The sequence below is a fragment of the Peromyscus leucopus genome, chromosome 6, assembly GCF_004664715.2.
Source record: "Peromyscus leucopus breed LL Stock chromosome 6, UCI_PerLeu_2.1, whole genome shotgun sequence".
NCBI lineage: Eukaryota > Metazoa > Chordata > Mammalia > Rodentia > Cricetidae > Peromyscus > Peromyscus leucopus.
This window is the reverse complement of record NC_051068.1, coordinates 105,588,509-105,606,920: the sequence shown is the minus strand read 5'-3', so window position 1 is coordinate 105,606,920 and position 18,412 is coordinate 105,588,509. Positions and strand designations below refer to the sequence as shown.

General features: G+C 41.3%; 1 protein-coding gene across 5 annotated transcripts in view; it reads left to right on the top strand.

Moving 5' to 3' along the window:
* Positions 1 to 15,283, top strand: part of Gstcd (glutathione S-transferase C-terminal domain containing) — a 107,690-nt gene extending 92,407 nt beyond the window's left edge. For all 5 annotated transcript variants that reach the window (XM_028857088.2, XM_037207119.1, XM_028857107.2 and 2 more), the window contains 4 exons: positions 4,608 to 4,741; positions 7,297 to 7,327; positions 11,310 to 11,379; positions 14,507 to 15,283. In XM_028857088.2, the coding sequence (XP_028712921.1) occupies positions 4,608 to 4,741; positions 7,297 to 7,327; positions 11,310 to 11,379; positions 14,507 to 14,643 (372 nt within the window). In that variant the 3' untranslated portion in view covers positions 14,644 to 15,283. The remainder of the gene's footprint in view (positions 1 to 4,607; positions 4,742 to 7,296; positions 7,328 to 11,309; positions 11,380 to 14,506) is intronic.
* Positions 15,284 to 18,412: the final 3,129 nt, after the last annotated feature.

The window sequence follows — 18,412 nt, the reverse complement described above, 5'->3', positions numbered from 1 at the left end:
TTTTTTTTTTTTTTTTGAAAACAGCAGAAGAGCACTAAACAAAACAAAGTGAAAAATATGAGGGAAAAATAACTTGTTAATAACCTATAGATACTAAAATTGCCTAGTTTCTCATTAATGGAGATTTAATATCTACATGTTATTTTGAGTTTTAAGAATTATGATTATGTTTTTGAATCCTTAGGCCAAGTTGTTATTATTTAATATTAAGAATAATTAAGAGGCTAGCTCATGGCTGCTGTATTCTTCAGGTTCTGGACTCTTGTGGAATTTGCACTTCATTAAGGTCTAATATCTTGTTAATACTCCTATTCATTTAAAATATTTTACTTAATATGAATATATCCTCAACATAGATAAATACCTTGTAATAAGAAAAGGCTATCTCTTGTATACTTACTCTTATATACTGGGAGGTAAGTAGTCTAAATACCTTTTGGTCTTTACGTATTTGTGCACACATACAAATGCTGATTTATGCATCTATGAGCCTTGGGAAGCCAGTACAACCTAGATCCTTTAACTGAACATTTTCTTAAATGTTCCTAGTTATTAAGCATATCCTTCTTACTTTCATAATGTAGCTGTAACTGGAACAGATCTTTACGTCTTTTTTAAAGCACTTTGATGGATTGCTGGGTCACTGCCCATCCCCACTGTGTGTTCCTGGATTATTGGATAGAACTGTTACCCACATCTGCAGCGCAGAAATTCTGGAGCAGCTGTTATTTTTGCTTTGCTTTTTTTTAGCTAAAAGGCATATAATTTATGTCCTTTGTAGATGTGAAAAAATGTTTGAAACAGCAGGATATTGAAGTCAGTATTGTTTTTCCATATTTCATTATTAGATACCTGTCATGGATTTTTCCCTTCCTTAATTACTTTGGATGGCCCTATGTACTGTCTAACGATTTTTTGTTTATTTTTTTTTTACTGTTTTAATAGACTATATTTAATATACTATTTTTATATTCACAAATATCTAGGCAATCTATATAGAAATAAACATGTGAAATACATGTTAAAAATTATAAACATGTGTATTTCTTTTCATGTGACATGGATACATGCTCCTTTACTTTATGGACCTATATACTGATAAGCCAATAATAGACTGTCATAAGTAGAAAATGTATATAATACACGAATCTACTGAATATCATAGATTAGCTGCACCAAATGCTGTAGGGAACTGCTCATGTGCCTTGTGATCACAGGGCTGGCTGACTAAGAGCTGGGCTGGGCTGCTGTCTATCACCAGAGTGAGGCTCATCGGAGTCCTGTTAGCCAGGATCAAGTTCCAGACCTGGTGCTCCCTGAATGTCTGAGACCTTTGCACCACCATAAAGTCAAAAACTAACTGAATAAATAGAACCACTGTTAGTCATGGGTTGTTTGTATTTTTCCTTCAAAACAAGTATTTCATTATTACAAGAATACCATTTTCTTAATACTGGTTTTGATTTTAATGACTAATATACATCATAAGGAAAATATATTTTTTTCCAAAATAAGCATCCAAAAAAAGGTTTTTAGAATTTTTCATGACCCCTGATTTGAATAAATATTGACTACTATAAATTTAAAGGATGCTTTTAATAAGATTGTTTATAAAAGTATAGTATTAATACTATTTTAATTTATTTTAAAATGTATTGGTATTTTTTAGTACTGTATTTGCATCATTTCCACACCACGCTCTACCCCTTCCACCTCCTTCCATGTCTCCCCAGTCAAATTCCTTTCAAATGTATGACCTCTTCATTGTTAAATATTGGTACATATATACATGTAATATGTATGTATATATGAATCCAGCCTGCCGGGTCCATTTAGTGTTGCTTGTATGTGTTTAGGATGACCACTTGAGATTGGATAACCTGTCCAGGGCAGAGTCTCCCTCCCTTAACAGCCACTGGTTACCTGTAGCTCTTCATCTTAGGGATTTGAGAGGCTTTCCCCATCTGTGTTTGCTCTCCTTGTATAGATCTTGTTTAGGAGACCACGTTGTTAGGATTTCATGTGCTGTAATCGGAGCACACTGTCTCACAACAGCTGGTTCGCTCCTATGGCTCCTAGAGTATTTCCACCTCATCTTCTGCAATGTTCCCTGAGGCTCAGGCTGTGCTGTAGTTGGGTTTGGATACTCAGTTGCTCTTGACTATTTGATTGATAGCAGTTGCCTGTGATAATCTCCATTGTCTTCTTTCTTTAATCCTTTCTGTTCAACAAGACCCTCCTTAAATGTCATCTCCTCCAGAAGATTTCACGACTCCCCCACCTTTCTGTCTTTTAATGTTTCTGTCTATACTTATGCTATTTTTGTTTGTTTTTCTATTTTTTGAGACAGGTCTCATGCAGCCCAGGTTGGCCTTGAACTCACTATATAGCCAAGGATAACCTTGAGGTCCTGATCCACCTAGCCTTGCCTCTCAAGTGTTGGGATTACATGTGTACACACGTGCTGGGCTCTGCACCCTATTTAAGGGCACAGACATCCCACCGTGTGTTACTGGATCTTCTGAGTGCTTCTGGGCTTTTGCCTGTGTCATGCTCTGTTTCTGTTTATGCTTCTGTGTGCTGCCTAACTCAGTGAGCCACGTGCTAGTTAGCACCAGAATTTTAGGTCTGTTCAAACTTCTATAATCAAGTTGATTGATAGATTCAGTCCTTTGGATTCCATTGGTACTAAAACAGAATATAGAATAGGAACCACAATTTTGATATTTTATTCTTCACAATGACCATAATATTGATAAATAGGCTGACCTTAGAGATTTTTTTGATAAATGAAATAGTGAATGAATAGGTTATTTCATTCCTGAAACTCTAAGCTTTTAATGATTGAAATAAAAGACAAACTGCTCCACACAGTCACTCACATTCACGTTGCTGCAGAAGCTCTAAGTTACTGTGGCGAGAGGACCGGCAGCATCCCGACCCCTGTGAACGGGCTGGAAGGACAAGGCTCTGCTCTCACCTCCTGTCCTAACAAGATGACCCAGTCCAGAACCGAAAGATGACAGAAAAATTGACGTGAATAGGCTTTGTGTCTGATTAATTTCAGAGTGTAATCATTTTTATTTGCAATATTTTATTTAATTCTTAAAAATTAAAATGGTTAATGTGAATGTTTTCCTCTTCTATTCATACCCTGATAAGTTACCACAAACCAGGCATCTCAACATAACATATATTTATTAACTAACAGTTCTGTAGATCAGAAATCTAGATCATAAGATGCCGGTCATGCTGCCTCTTACCTGGACGCTCTAAGGTGCCATGGTGGGGACTCACTGAGGTACTTAGTAGAATGTGGTTTCATTTAGTTATGTCTCCCTTCTGGCTGTGGGCCGAGTGTCCTCAGCTTCTGGAGGCCACCCACATTCCCTGGTTGCCCCTGTGGAAGCCTGCAGTGGCAGTCCAGGCTTGGGTTTCCATTTTCCTGACCTCCTGTTCTATCTCCTAGGCTCCTCCCTTATAAAATTCTCTGCTTTTAAGACCTCATGTAGTTATTGAAGCTGCCCATGTTGTTGAGGATAATCTTGAACTGTAACCACAGTCACATCTGCGAATGTCTTTTCTGCCTTGGCTGAATGTTCTGTTCTAGGAATTAAATGCAGCATCTTTAGGGAACAATTCCTGGCTCATTTGTTTCCCTATGATTTATTTGCAGTCTTGTTAATTGTCCTTTACAGTTTTCCACATGTGGATCTTACTGATTACTTCTCTTCCACTTATTTCCCTGGCCCCTAAAGTGTCTCAATTTTAACAATTAAGATCTAGACTGCAGGGGCTGGAGAGATGGCTCAGCAGTTAAGAGCACTGGCTGCTCTTCCAGAGGACCTAGGTTCAAATCCCAGCACCTACATGGTGACTCACAACCATCTGTAACTCCAAGATTTGATAACCGTTACACAGACATACATGCAGGCAAAACACCAGTGCACATAAAATAAAATAAATTTTAAAAAAGCAAATTGAAATTTAAAAAACCGTCTAGACTGTAAAAACAATTATATTCTGCCTCAATTCGGGGTTAGACTGCATCAGAGGTGCTAGTGGTATGTCCGGTTGTCTCTGCATTAGCAGCGTTTGTAATCATCGACCCTCCCTACCGTATATAAATAAACTACAGAATGGCATCAATTTAGTTTATCATTCCATTATCAACAGATGGTTACCCAGAGATATGGTGTACATAGTTTAAAAAAAAAAAATCTTTCCCAGTATTTTCCATTTATCAAAATGAGCTGGCTATTTACCAAAAATAACCAATTAGGTTTTTTTTTTTTCATTTGGGATTTTGGAAGTGTCATTATTGGCTCATAAATTTGATATTTGAAATACTTCATCCATTCTGGGTTTTGTTGTTGTTGTTTTCATGAATGCTCAAATCTCCCCATCTTTGCTCAGTCATCCCCTTTGGGTTGCTGCTGAATCCTTTGACAAACCCTTCAGCAGTGTGTAGGTGCATGCTGCTCTCCACTGAAGATGCTCTGGCTCATCTCGCTTCCGGTGTCAGCTCTCTGTCCTGGGTTGATTTCTCTGAAGTACTCCGAATTCAGTTAAGACACCTAACGCTCAGGTCCGGTTCTGTTCTCCAGGTGGCGCTGCATGCCTGTGGAGTGGCAACAGATATGGTGATTGCGCACTGCATCCAAACGCGGGCTTCCTTCATCACGTGCCCGTGCTGTTACGGCTTCATTCAGAACACATCCAAGTTTAATTTCCCCAAAAGGTGACGTTCAGTGTTTTACCTAAGACACCAATGTGGGAGTAAGTTGCTACACGAGACTTGTTTAATAAAGATGCAGTTAGAGTCGGTTGGGTGGCAGTGGCTCACGCCTTTAATCCCAGCACCCGGGAGGCAGAGCCAGGTGGATCTCTGTGAGTTCGAGCCCAGCCTGGTCTACATAAACCATTTCCAGGACAGCCAAGGCTACACAGAGAAACGCTGTCTCAAAAAACTAAAATAAATCAATAAGGTTGCAGTGAAATTTGCATTTGAGATTGTCTACCTTTTCCAGTGTGGCAGGTGTTGCTTATGAACAGGATTAAGAGGATTGGCTCTCCTCTGTCTGTCCCTGCCTTTTCTTTCAGATCAGTTAGAAGCAAGTCAGCTGGCTTCCCACCTCCCGGTGTGGCTCTAAATGAAATCAGAACCATCCTTTGTAAGAGGCAGTGGGGTGTAATGGCCTAGTGTTTAGAGTCTAGGAATACACTGACCAGGTGCAGTACTAGCTGCTTAGTACTCTGTATGCTGTTTAACGTCAGACAAGTTACTGTCTTCCTCTATGCAAAATGAGGCTGTAGCAGGAACTACTGCAAGGGCTTGGGTGAGCATTTAATAACGAGATGTGTATTACTTAGAAGCGGCAAAGAGGTCAAGTGTATGCCTAGAATCCCGACACTTTGGAGGCTGAAGTAAGAGGATTGCCTCAAGTTCAAAACCAGCCTAGGCACAGAGTAAGACTGTCTCTCTAATCAAACAACAGAAAAAGTAAGAGGGCATAGAGTAAATCCATAAATGTGAATTGTTGCTAGTAGTTACATGGCATCCATAGCATCTCCAGGATGGCTCAGGGGATGAAAACATCTGCCAACCAGATCAGACCACCTGAGCTTGATCCCTCAGACCCTCTGACCTCCACACACATGCCATGGCATCCGCACCCACATACGTACACACATGCACAAAAAGTAAATAAACTAAAATGTAGGGTTTTATTTAAAAAATAATAATAAATAGTATTTACAGGTATTGCCTAGATTTGATAGCCATCTTTATGATCCTTCTAGTCCCACATAGCAAGGAAGAAATTTTAATTCTCACCACTTCTATTGGAGAACAACCCTGTGTGACATTTCACTCTCTGGTTCATAGTTACTGAAAATCAGAAGCTAAATATATCAGTGTTGGACCTTCTGTCCTATGTTTTAAAAAAAAGCTTCTTAGGACACAAAATCAGTCACATTACTTTTGGAAACCTTAGAAATTTTTCATTAGAATTTACTTAGTCTTTAATATAAGTAACAGTATGAAATAATCTTTTTTTCTTTCATTAATTTGCTCTTGCTACAGTTCACAAACTGAGAGAAAACCAAAGGAAGCATTGAAAGACAGACAGGAGATATATATATTTACATATGATAATTTGAGGCCTATTGAACAGTTCAAACCTGATAAAATGTATGATTTTTAGAGTGTATGAAGAAATGTGTAAGTCTAAGAGGTGTGTAAGAATATTAATTTGACCTGGTCAGATTTATATCCTAGTTTTACTGATTTAAAAGTCTAAGTTTCATGTCACCCTTTTTATAACCTTGTGGATTGACTGTCATTTTGCTCTGTGTCCTTGGAACTATTTGGAACATTGATTTCTTTGTGTATGAGAACTAGATAATTCACCAAAGGCAGATGTGTGACTTTATAGTCCATTGTTCCTAAATTATGTAAAAACAAATTATTTTTAATTGATACTAATGAAGTTTATATCATATACACAGGCCTATTCTTAATTAGTCAATAGAACTCTGTAATGGACTGTGTGGAATTTAACAGTTATGACAGCTTTGATTTCTGGTTTGTTTGTTTTTTTATGTTTGACATCTAAATAAACAACTTGTCTACAACATACATATACAAAACAACCCATAAAGAGCCCTGTCTGCAACTACATCCTTCGTCAAGCTTTATTCTTCCACACAGCTTTCCCTGTGCCCTAATACCCCAGCTCAGTGCCAGGCAGTTAGGGGCTCTCCATTCCAGAGCCCATTAAAGTGGGTGAAATTAGTCAGTCTTGTGCCTGTTTACCAACTTCACTGTTCCTTCCCACAAAAGGAGCATTAAAGGCCCGTATGTCACCGCACTCCCTCGGCCTCATCAATGGCATGGCACACCCCACAACACCCCGTGTGGCATGCCACTCCTTTCTGGGGAATTGTGAGGGATAAAGTATCTTTTCAGTGGTGGTTGCCTCCTGATCCATTGACCTTGCCACACCTGAATCATAACAAAACCACAGTACAGCACCGGAAAGTGTGTCAGGAGAAAATCCGGAAGTGGTTGTCCTTTCCTAACAGGATTAACAGACTTGGGAGTCGACTCTTTAAAACTCGTGACATCCTGATGTTCTGCTGTCATCTTCCCATAAACACACTTGAAACTGACGCAGTTCTTCATTCGGAATAACCTTTAATACTCTTCAGATACAGTACATATTTTTATTTATAATTCAGTTTATTTGACCTTCTTGAAAGTGGTAACTAATTCCTTTTTGTTTCCTATTCTAGTGAAAAATTCAAGGAAACTTTATCATACAAGGTAACGTTATTAAAAAGATCTAGACATCCTCTGAATATACTTTGTTTGTGCATTTAGGGTTTTGTTGTTTTATTTGAGACAGGTTCTCACCCTGTGTCGTAGAACTCATTATTTGCCCAAGCTGGCCTCAGATTCATGGCCACCCTCTTGCCTCAGTCTCCTAAGGGCTGGGATTATATACATGAATCATTGTGACTCCTTCTTATACAACTTTTGATCCTTCATATTTTTCCATCCCAAATTTTGTCTTATATATTAGCTACAGATACATTGGATTACATAAAAATATCTAGTATGGCCTTTTAAAAGTTTCAAATCCAGACTAATTTAATTCTTTGAATAGTGAATTAGATTTGGGAAGGAGCTGAGATTTTGTTTTTCCCCTTCTTACATACAAGTTACCAAGTTAGCTGACCCAGTAAATGCTGACAGAGGCAGAGATTCCTGTCATGGACAAAAGACAGCTGTTGTAACAGCAGCAGGAGCCATAGTCCCATCATCTTCATGTGACTCTCAGAGGCCCTCTTCCCAGAAGATGGACCTGCTTATGCCTGGGGAGGGAAACTAGTTTCAAGGCTATGCACTCTGACGACATGCTTGGAAAGATAATCCAGAATAGAGGGAATTTTTTCTATAAAAAGTCAGGTATTTTCCCACGTATTCTCCATTGCCCCTCCCATTTTTATTATTTTTATTGTTCATTAAACCTTTGAAGATATAAAGGAGTGGTTGATGGTGAGCTACCCACAAGTAGATCCCAGGCTGTGTGTCCCAGTGTGTCAGCGCCTGGCCTTGAAAGAAGGCAGTCAGTTCTTGCTTACAGAAACTCAGGGAACACTTAGAGACCGGTCTCCCATAAGTCGTGATGGTTTTGAGCCACTAATCTGAGCAGAGCAGTTTTGATCTTTCTGAATATCACCGTTAACAACTGTTCAATAACATGACATAAAAATCTAAGAAGTAATTTGAGCTAAATGCAAAGGTAATTAATTCAGTTAAAGCTTGATAGTTAGTTTGAATTCCACGTTTTACACAGACCCGCTGGAACATAGTGTCATTTTGTGGACCAGCCCTACATTTTAGTACTTTTACTTCCTCCACCTAACAATGAAGTAGTCTCTTTAAACATTCACTTCTACCACCTTGACAGCTGTCTCTCTTCAAACATGTCCTTATGCTTCCTCAGTGCCCACTTCCAGCCCTCTATCCCACCCTACCTGTAGCCCTCCCCTCCCCTCCCCACTGCCCCATGCACAGCCCTCCCTACTGCCCCATGCACAGCCCCCCTCCCCACTGCCCCATGCACAGCCCCCCTCCCTCCCCACTGCCCATGCACAGCCCTCCCCTGCCCTCCCCACTGCCCCATGCACAGCCCTCCCCTGCCCTCCCCACTGCCCCATGCACAGCCCCCCTCCCCTCCCCACTGCCCCATGCACAGCCCCCTCCCCCTCCCCTGCACAGCCCCTCTCCCCACTGCCCCATGCACAGCCCACCTCTCCCTCACTGCCCCATGCACAGCCCCCTCTCCCTCACTGCCCCATGCACAGCCCACCTCTCCCCTCCCACTGCCCCATGCACAGCCTCCTCTCCCCACTGCCCCATGCACAGCCCCCCCTCCTCTCCCCATGCACTGCCCCATGCATGCACCCCCTGCCAGCCCACTGCCCATCACAGCCACTGCACTGTCCATGTTCCACTCCCCATGCACCATGCCCCCCCATGCACAGCCCCCTCACTGCCCCATGGCACAGCCCCCCTCTGCCCCATGCACAGCCCCCCCTCACTGCCCCATGCACAGCTCTCCCACTGCCCCATGCACAGCCCCCCTCTCCTCACTGCCCCATGCACAGCCCCCCCTACCTCTCCCCACTGCCCACGCACACAGTCACATATACTTGAGCATGGGTTCTCGTGTCATGCTCTCATCCAGAACCAGACTACTGCTGCCTTTGCTGGCCAGATTAGAAGGGTTCATATCCTGGGGAACTGCTAGATTTAAAGGGCAAACATTAGGACCCTCCATCTTTCACTCAGAAGGTTCTACCTGAATCGTCAAAAACTGATTGTGAAAACACAAGTGAGAGGGTGTGTGGGGAAAAGCTGGGCTGCTGAGGGGAAGGGCGCCCTTAGTCTACTGGCTGGGAAAGAGTTTACAGTTGGGAAGAGGAGAAATGGTCACCCTGACCCCGGAGAGCAGACGCCCCTGGCACACCCCAGTTCCCAGTGTCTATCTACTGTTACTCCAGCACTCTCAGGAGCTGCTAGTCCACCAGCCCTCAGAAAGTTTCGGGTGTAAATGCCCTAGAGGTGTCTTCCCTTCTTGGATACCGTGGCAGAATGTTACCCCATCACTTCCTAGAGCTTCGTTTCTTAGTGTTCAGATACTTTGAGAATTTGGTGGGTTTTCTCCATAGTTAAATTGGCCAGCAGGTACTGAGAATGTCCTCACGTGCCTTGCTCTTTCAGAACCTTTTACTAAAGAGAACATGGGAAACAATTCTGGTAAGGGATGGTAAAACTTAGGGGCACAGAGCGTTGGACCCCTCCTGAGTTCTAATTCCCTCAACATTCCCTTCACTTATATACAGCAGATCTGTTTAGAAACTCCAGGAGGACAAAGGGAATACGTGTTCTTGCTTCTTCAGCTCCTCTAATTCTAAATTTTTCTGTCCCTTTTTGATGCCAGCCAATTTGTGGAGGCTTTCTATAATTTATTTATTCAAACCACTTTATTAATTTCCTGCCCTTTGCCATTAACTTTTATAGTGATTATTAAAATATGTTTTAGTACATAAGGGTTGAGACAAAAATACCCTTGTTATATAAAAAAAATGCCACAAACATTTCACTTACCTGATGGAAACAGAGGCTTCCCACTCGGAGGCCGAGGCAAGAGGGTGGCAGGTTTGAGGCCAGCCTACTAGGATGACTGAATACAAAGGCCCTTGCCATTGAATGTGCCGAGTACTAAGAATCAGGTGGTGAGTCTGAGTCCCCCGTTCACTGAGCCTCCAGCTGGGGCCGCTTTCCCACTCGGGATCTCCAGCTGCTCTGGGATGGAGTGAGTACTGACAAACTTGGTCGTTGCCCAGTCACATCACTACCTGCAGATGAACGGGGACTCCCCAGTTTACTGCCTCTGCCCTTTCAAGGCTTCCTTCTCTTCTTCATTAATGCAGTATCTCCTAAAATTGTTATGCAGCGGTCCCAATCTCCCTCCCATTCCCTCGGGTCTCTTCTATAGATGGTCTCAAAGCAGAAAGGGATGTCCCTGAGGAGGAGCCAGCACTCTGCCAGGAGTCCCAGAGAATGACTGGCTTTCTCCTCAGGTAGTATGAGAAGACACGTCACTCATCTTCTTAAAGTCCCATGCAAGAGATCCAAATAACCTTTAGAAAGAAAAATTAAGAAAATTGATCTTGGGGTTGGGGCTTTAGCTCAGTGGTAGAGCACTTGCCTAGCAAGTGCAAGGCCCTGGGTTCGGTCCTCAGCTCTGGGAAAAATAAATAAGTAAGTAAACAAATGAATGAATGAATGGCCCTGGGTTCGGTCCTCAGCTTTGGGAAAAATAAATGAATGAATGAATAAATAAATAATAGATAGATAGATAGATAGATAGATAGATAGATAGATAGATAGATAGATATAATTGATCTATTCACTTAACAGAGTATACTTACAAAATGTAACTATCTTGTCCTGGCTATAGGATAAGAACCACTAGGTAAAATGGCCTTGAGGTTTTTCTCTGCATCTGTTCTTAAGAACTACATCTGAAGAACAGGCAACCTGAAGGGAAGAAGTGGCTGAGTATAAGATTCTCAGGATTGCTCTTTTCAGCTGTTGAATTTTGTACAGTATTTTTTATTAAATTAAGCACTCCTGACCTCCAGAAGAACTGAAATCATGTCTTTGTTTCCTCTGTTTTACAACATGAAGCACTAATTGGAATAAACCTACATTCTTTTCATGCTCCTTTTAGGAACACATGATTCTGTGCAGATTTGCAGATCAGACAGCTGTCCAGCTTCCACCCCAGAGAAGACTCATAGGTATGTGTTCTCAACAAACAGCTGTTGGGGAGCGTATGCCCAGCATGCCTGGGAATGGATGGGTAGGGTCTATTTGGGGAAAACACTGGTCCATTTATCATTAAGAAAACTTGTTCTTCCTGGGGGTTATCGTGCACATGAACAGGGCTTTATAACTATAATAGCTTGTCACATCCTGGTCAGCATCTTTGACTTTAAATCCATTTCAGTGTTGGACACTGAGTAGATTTCATAGTAAATCTTTCTTACTGTTACGAACCTCAGGATCTGCCCAAAGTCACAAAGAAAGTAATAAAAATGTAAATGTCAACTCCATGTGCCAAAGTTGATTCACTAAAAATGTATAAAGAAGGTAATGTGTCTTTCTTAGACAAAAGTATACTTACATATATATTCAGCATTTGCAGTATTGAACATTACCCAGGTTAAAAGACCACAGAACCATTCCAAGTAATAGTGTTTAGAAGAATAATAGCAACTGTTATCACACACTTAAACACTGAAAATAAATGAGATAGACATGATCATTTACATTTTACTGATGACCAGGGTAAGCCACAGTTTGCCTGAGACTCTTAATGCCACACCAGGACCTCAGATTATTTGGTTCTAGACACAGAGCTCTTGTTCATTTCTACAATACAGGTTCTCAGTTTCATTCATGTCACTGGAAGTTTTGAGGCTAAAACAGGGATTAAAATAAGTGGGTGGGGATTAAATCGCACCTTTTTTTTTTCTTAGAAATCCTCTATTGGACACTGTCATACTCTAAAATTCCAACATGATGCATTTTTCCATGTATACTTGAGTAGATTGTCATTTCTTTGAGCCCAGCTGAAATAGTTTATACTGAAGATGTTATATGATAAATAATTACCTTTAAATTTTAAAGTTGGAGCAGTAAGGTGTTCACTAGGAAAGGCACTGAGACCTGCAGCTAAGAGACTTCCTTTCCTGTTCTCACTGTGCCCAGAACTGCCATCGCTTGCCTCTCATTTTCTTTCCCCTTTTCCTGTTCTTCCTTCTGATTTCCCATTTCTGATTTTTTTAAGTCAGCATAATGTACACTTGTAATTACACCAGATGTGTGTCTTCATCCGTATAGTGTTATTCTTTACAATCAATGGAAATTGATTTGGTCCACCATTCTAGAGATCAGGGTTTAAATCTGATGGGAGTCTTCTTGCAGTCTCACCATTGTAGAAGGGATCAAAGGCCAAGAGAGAAGGGCAGATCACAGTGAGTGGGAGAGCACAAGAATGAGCGCCAGCAGGCAATGGAGGGAATGCTTTCATGAGATAGGGCTAGACTTGTCCCTTCATAAGAAACCCACACTCACAATAGTGAGCCCACCCTGCAGTAATAGCCTGCATCCACCTCGTACTAATGGCCTAACTGTGGCTCCGACGGGCTCACATCCTAGCACACTTGCACTGGGGATTAAGTTTTCAACGTGTGCTTTTGGGGGAACACATTCAAAGCATAGAGATCAATAGAGTCAAGATTGGCATAGTGGATAGATTCAGTGATCATGGTCAGTATGAGTTTTAAGTGTCAAGTGAGAGCAGTGACTGGAAGGGAAATTGCCAGGGTTGGAGCAGAAGAACATCTGGCAAGATTGCTGAAGGGCCGAGGCAGCGTAGGGCTCCAGACAAAGCCAGCTTCTCACAGATCTTGCCACTTCCATGTTTAATGAACATTTTTAGAAAATTTACCAACCCCCAAAAGGTAGGTTGCCAACAACTGAATTTCAGTTGTATTGACACTTAACATGGGAAAATATGAGATTCTTCTACAAGATGAAAAAGGAAAAATGAACTGTACTGGGATTGAAGCCAAGAGTCAGTGAGCTGCCTTGTAAACCCAGGGTGGGTCCTGAAGGAATGCAGAGCATCCCGTTCTGACAGGAATGTTTCATTTCCACTGTAAAGTCGATGGGGAAGCCTTCACACACGTCTTAAAGGAAGAAGGAGACCAGCCCTATAGCTGTTGGTGAGGAGGTGATTATTTTCTAAATGGAATTCTAGATACCTCTTTTGTATCACTTTCTAACACGCTTAATCTTCACAGCCTGAGTCCTTTTAAGGACGTGTATAATACCAGCCTTGTGAATCGGAGTCTCTTGTTTATTCTTAGTGCTAATTTCATCGTTCTGTGTTTTTGTTTTGTCTATGAGAGTCCCCTGTTTTACACAGGAGGTTTGCTGTTTCAGTGATGTGTCCTCACGGCTGACGTCACTTCACTGCAGCAGACTCCAGCTCAGCTACCGTATTGTGAAAGCATGTTTAAGCATTTCTATAATTATCAGAGAAAAATGGAAGAAGTGAGATGCCAAAGCCAGTAACCTCTCTCAAGACAATGAAAACCTTAGATATTGACTGTAGAACAGTTCAGATTATAAAATCGAGTAATGGCTTTACTATAGTAAACCTCAAGTCACTTTTTTTCCTCATCTACTTTTGACATTTTAAATTTGTACTTCCAAAAGAAAACAAATAAGCTGCTTGCTTGCCAGTCAGGTTTCCTCTTTTGTTTCTCAAACATTGCAAAGGAAATAGAAAACCAGTATCTTAATGAGGTGAGGCCTGAAAATCAGGGAAATTATACCCAGCATTACATTTCTGCCTAAAATAACTAGCACATGGTTAAGCATTTTCTCACATACTTTGCATTTCTTATTTCTTCATAGTCCTATAACACTCCAGGTAGAAAAGTGACATGTGTTTCAGATGACCCTTTGTCAGTATATCACTTTAGATATTCCCAGACACAGGTTTTTAGAATATCACTAATAATGTGACTTTATAGGAATGCAGAACAATTATAATCCTATAAAATCCTCTAAAAATCCTATAAAATGGATTTTGGCCAAAGTATAAAGTAGAATGTGTAGTTGCCATTTGTGATATACTTATCAATATATTTTTAAAAGTTGACCTTCTGTAAATTACTAGCCATGATAAAACTGAAGTGTGTCTTCACATTAGTCAAAAGCTAAGCCTAGACTGTACTTAGGGGAACATGGCCTTTTCCATAGTACTGATGGGTGTTGTCACTGAATTCCTGTGTATACATGGAAATGCCATCGCTGGTGAAGGTGTCTCAAGATGCATTTACTCTGTTTCAGGGAAGCAGTGCATGTGCCTGGTGGATATGGACCGTGCAACCTCAGCAGAAGAACATGGCTACTCTGTTCAAGTGATATCTATGGAGCCAGAGAGCTGCTCTCCCAAAAACAACATGATTGTGGGCGTCCCCATTTAAAATGAAGCACTCACTCTTACGTTTTGCCACTGGCTTCCTGATGAAAGCCCAGGGCATGCAGGGAGTTCTTGGTGTGCTGCTGGAAGCGGCGTTGAGCATCTCGAGCCTGTCCAAAGTTACAGGGAATCTTGGAAGAGGGACACTTACTGTGTATGCAAAAGGATGATTGGCTTCCTAGAGGGAATCCCCTGAAGCCTCAGCTGCCAAAAGAATTATTCTCACTGGCCAGGTTTCCATCAGCAGAACAATTTCCTCACACATCTGCCTGATTGTATCAGTGGGATAGTCAATCCAAGTTATGTCCTCAAAGCCTTCATTTTATAGTCTTCAGATATTCACACATGATGATCAAAACTAAACTCAAAGGTGGTTGTGCTTTCTATAGTTTTAAAAAACAATGTACCTTTTCTATAGTTTATTTTTTTTTAAACCTAGAATGGTAAATGTGGTATGACTTTTTAAATCTGAGGTTGGTTGAAATTGTGTATCATGGAGTATACTCCTTTCAATTATATGTCCATAAATTATCAAATGAGATTATTGCTGGTTTAAACACTTCATGTGAAAATTTGTAAGTCAACTGCACTAAAGTACACTTATAAAAGTAAAATTTAGATGTAAATTTTCACTAAATAGTAAATATATTAATTATTTAATTCAAGCATATAATTAACAAATACTGAGATCTATGGTTTTCTAGACCCTGGCCTAGGTTTTTCTGAAAATACAAGAATGAATTACATGCGGTCCATTGCTGTGCCTATCAAAGGAGATCTGCTAGATCTAGAAGAGCCAAGTTCTACGTGTCATACCACAACATGTGGCCTTATATGTGGCTATGGTGTGCAGACTCTGAAAACTCACTTGAATGGTGCTGTCTGCCTACATGCTCTTTGCAGCAGCCAGCTTTTTAATGACAGACACAGTCAGCCCTCGCTTGTGCTGCTCCTAACTTTATGACCAGAGTATTTGAGTTGATTGTTTATTTATCTTGATGTTTTCATATCTTAAGCAGAAGACCTTAAGGACTTTATTTGGCTGCTACTGTGCTTTTAAATACAGGAATAATTTATAAGACGATAAGAACAGAAAGGAAACTTTGCAGTTTTATGAGATATATTTAAGATGAGAAATAATTATCAGGCCTACATGCTTTATACATTGGTACCTGTAACTACAGCTTACTCCACTTCTTTTTTAAATTGAGATATAATTTGCATACTATATAATACATAGATTTTTATTGTTATTTTATTTAATTGAAAAAAACTTTCATATAATATATTCTGATCATGGTTCCCCTCCCTGACTCCTCCCAGATCCTTCCCACCACATCCACCCAACTCCACCCCTTTCTTTCTCTCTTTAGAAAACAGACAAACAAAAAGTTATAATAAACAAAAAGAAACAGAGAGAAGCAAAAACACAAAAATATTGGAAACTATAATATACAAGCAGAAGACCAATAAGATAAAAAAAAAAAAGCTTAGTTAAAAATAGAGGACATAAATTTAAAGGAGAGCACAGGGGGGTATATGGAAGGGTTTGGAGGAAGGAAAGGAGAATTGCTGTAATCAAATTATAATCCCCAAAAATTATAAAAACAAAAATGCCCAAACAAAGCAACGTGAGACAAAAAGTCTACAAAAATCTCATTGAGTTTGATTTGTGTTGGCCGCCTTCTGCTGGGCGTGGGGCCTGTCTTGAGTTAGGATTTCTATTGCTATGAAGAGACACCATGACCACAGCAACTCTTATAAAGGAAACGTTTAATTAGGGCTGGCTTGCAGTTTCAGAGGTTTAGTCCATTACCAGCATGGCAGGAAGCATGGGGGCAGACATGGTGCTAGAGAGGAGCTGAGAGTTCTACATCTTGATCCACAGACAAAAGTGAGTACTACACTAGGCCTAGCCTGAGCTAGCCCTGAGACCTCAAAGCCCGCCCCCACAGTAACACACTTCCTCCAACAAGGGCACACCTCCTAATAGTGCCACTCCCTATGGGCCAAGCATTCAAACGTGTGTTCTTGGGGACTATTCCTATTCAAACCACCACAGGGCCTACCCTTAAGTGTGGTTAATATACTCAGTGAAACTCCACGGGAGAAAACAAATGGGTGTCAACTGTAGACAGCTTCTTCATTAGGGGTGGGGGCCTGTGTCCACTTCCCAATTTTGGGAGCCTTATCTGGCTTGAAACTGTGCATGCTGCTATAGTCTCTTTGAGTGCATCTGCGCATCAGTCCTGTTATGTCTGGAAGACATTGTTTTGTTGAAGTTACCCATCCTCTCTGGCTCTTAGAACCTTTCCACTTCCTCTTCCCATAGCTCCCTGTGCCTTGAGAGGAGTTTGATGCTGACTTCCCACTAAGAACTGTATGTTCCAAAATCTCTCAGTCTCTGCACATTACCCAGTTGTGGGGCTCTGTGTTAGTTCCCATCCACTGCAATCAGAAGCTTCTCTGATGATGGCTGAGCAAAGACTGCTCTGTGGGTATAGTAGAGTGTCATTAGTATCATTTTATCACAGTGCTCAGTTAGCAGCACAATAGTATTTGGTTTTCCCCTAGGCCTGTGGTCTATCCAGTCCAAGGTTCACAGCCACCCAATCAGTGTCAGGTAATAGAATTTTCCCGAGTCCCTGCCCTGAGAAGATTCCCCCAGAATCCTGGGGAAGACAACCATCAGGGCAATGGGGGCTATCTGAGGGGAAAGAATCTGTGTATACTAAAGTTCTTTTGTCCATTACTTTATTTCTCTAAGACAAAATTCTGTCTATACAGCTTCAGTTCTGTCCTGACTCTCAGTTCCCCTCTGCACCTACTTTTTCTGTCCCCTCATAGCCTTAGTAATAACTAAGCCCTTATGCTTTTGATCTCATCTTTGTCCCCTGTTCCTTTGTCCTCCATCTCTCCTTCCTCTTCTCTCCTGATCTGATTCACCTACAATCTACAAGAAACTTTTCCTTGCTCATCACTCCTCATCCTGAGCCATTCTGCCTTACCGTCTACAGAAACTCTCCTTGTTCTTTCTTTCCTGGCCACAGGACTCTCTGCCTCTGGAATTCCACTCCAGTCCTTACTGCACCTTATGCAGAAAGCCCTGCTGTCCTCGGTCAGTCTCTCTGCAGTGCTACTAGGGCCTGAAGGCAAGGCATGGTCTGAGCTTCATTTGCACAAGAAGCAAAGCTATGCATCCACAGCCTCGCCTGTCTCCTAGGCTCTGCTAGTGGATCAGCGTCAGAGGTTTACACTGTTTGCCAATATGGTCTAGTAGTATATGGGCTCACAAGAATTTCATAGCAGAAGACAGCTGAAATATTAAAAACTGAGTAACACTAAATATTCCTTGATAAATGGCTTCCTCTAGAAAAATGCCTTGAAATTTCTAGGTATAGCTTTAATGTACAGCTGAATCTCTATAATATATTCTTGCAGCCCGCAAGTGTCATTTTGTGTGGTGGGCCTTGAATCTAATCAGAGAGTAGTTGGTTCTTCCCATGACGTTTGTGCTACTATTACACCAGCATATCTGCAGGCGGGTCACCACTGTCGACTGCAGATTTGTAGATTTGTATCTGGATTGGTGCTTAGCTTTCTCCTCTGAGAGTGAGCAGAGTACCTTCCAGGATCATGAACACTAACTAGTCAGTAGGAGGGTGAAGGCTCAAGTTAGGCACCAGCTCGATGTAGCAGGAATCTGAAAAGGTCTTATTAATAAGAACAAACCTGGGGCCAGGTATTGGGGTGAATGCTGAAAGATCAGAGAG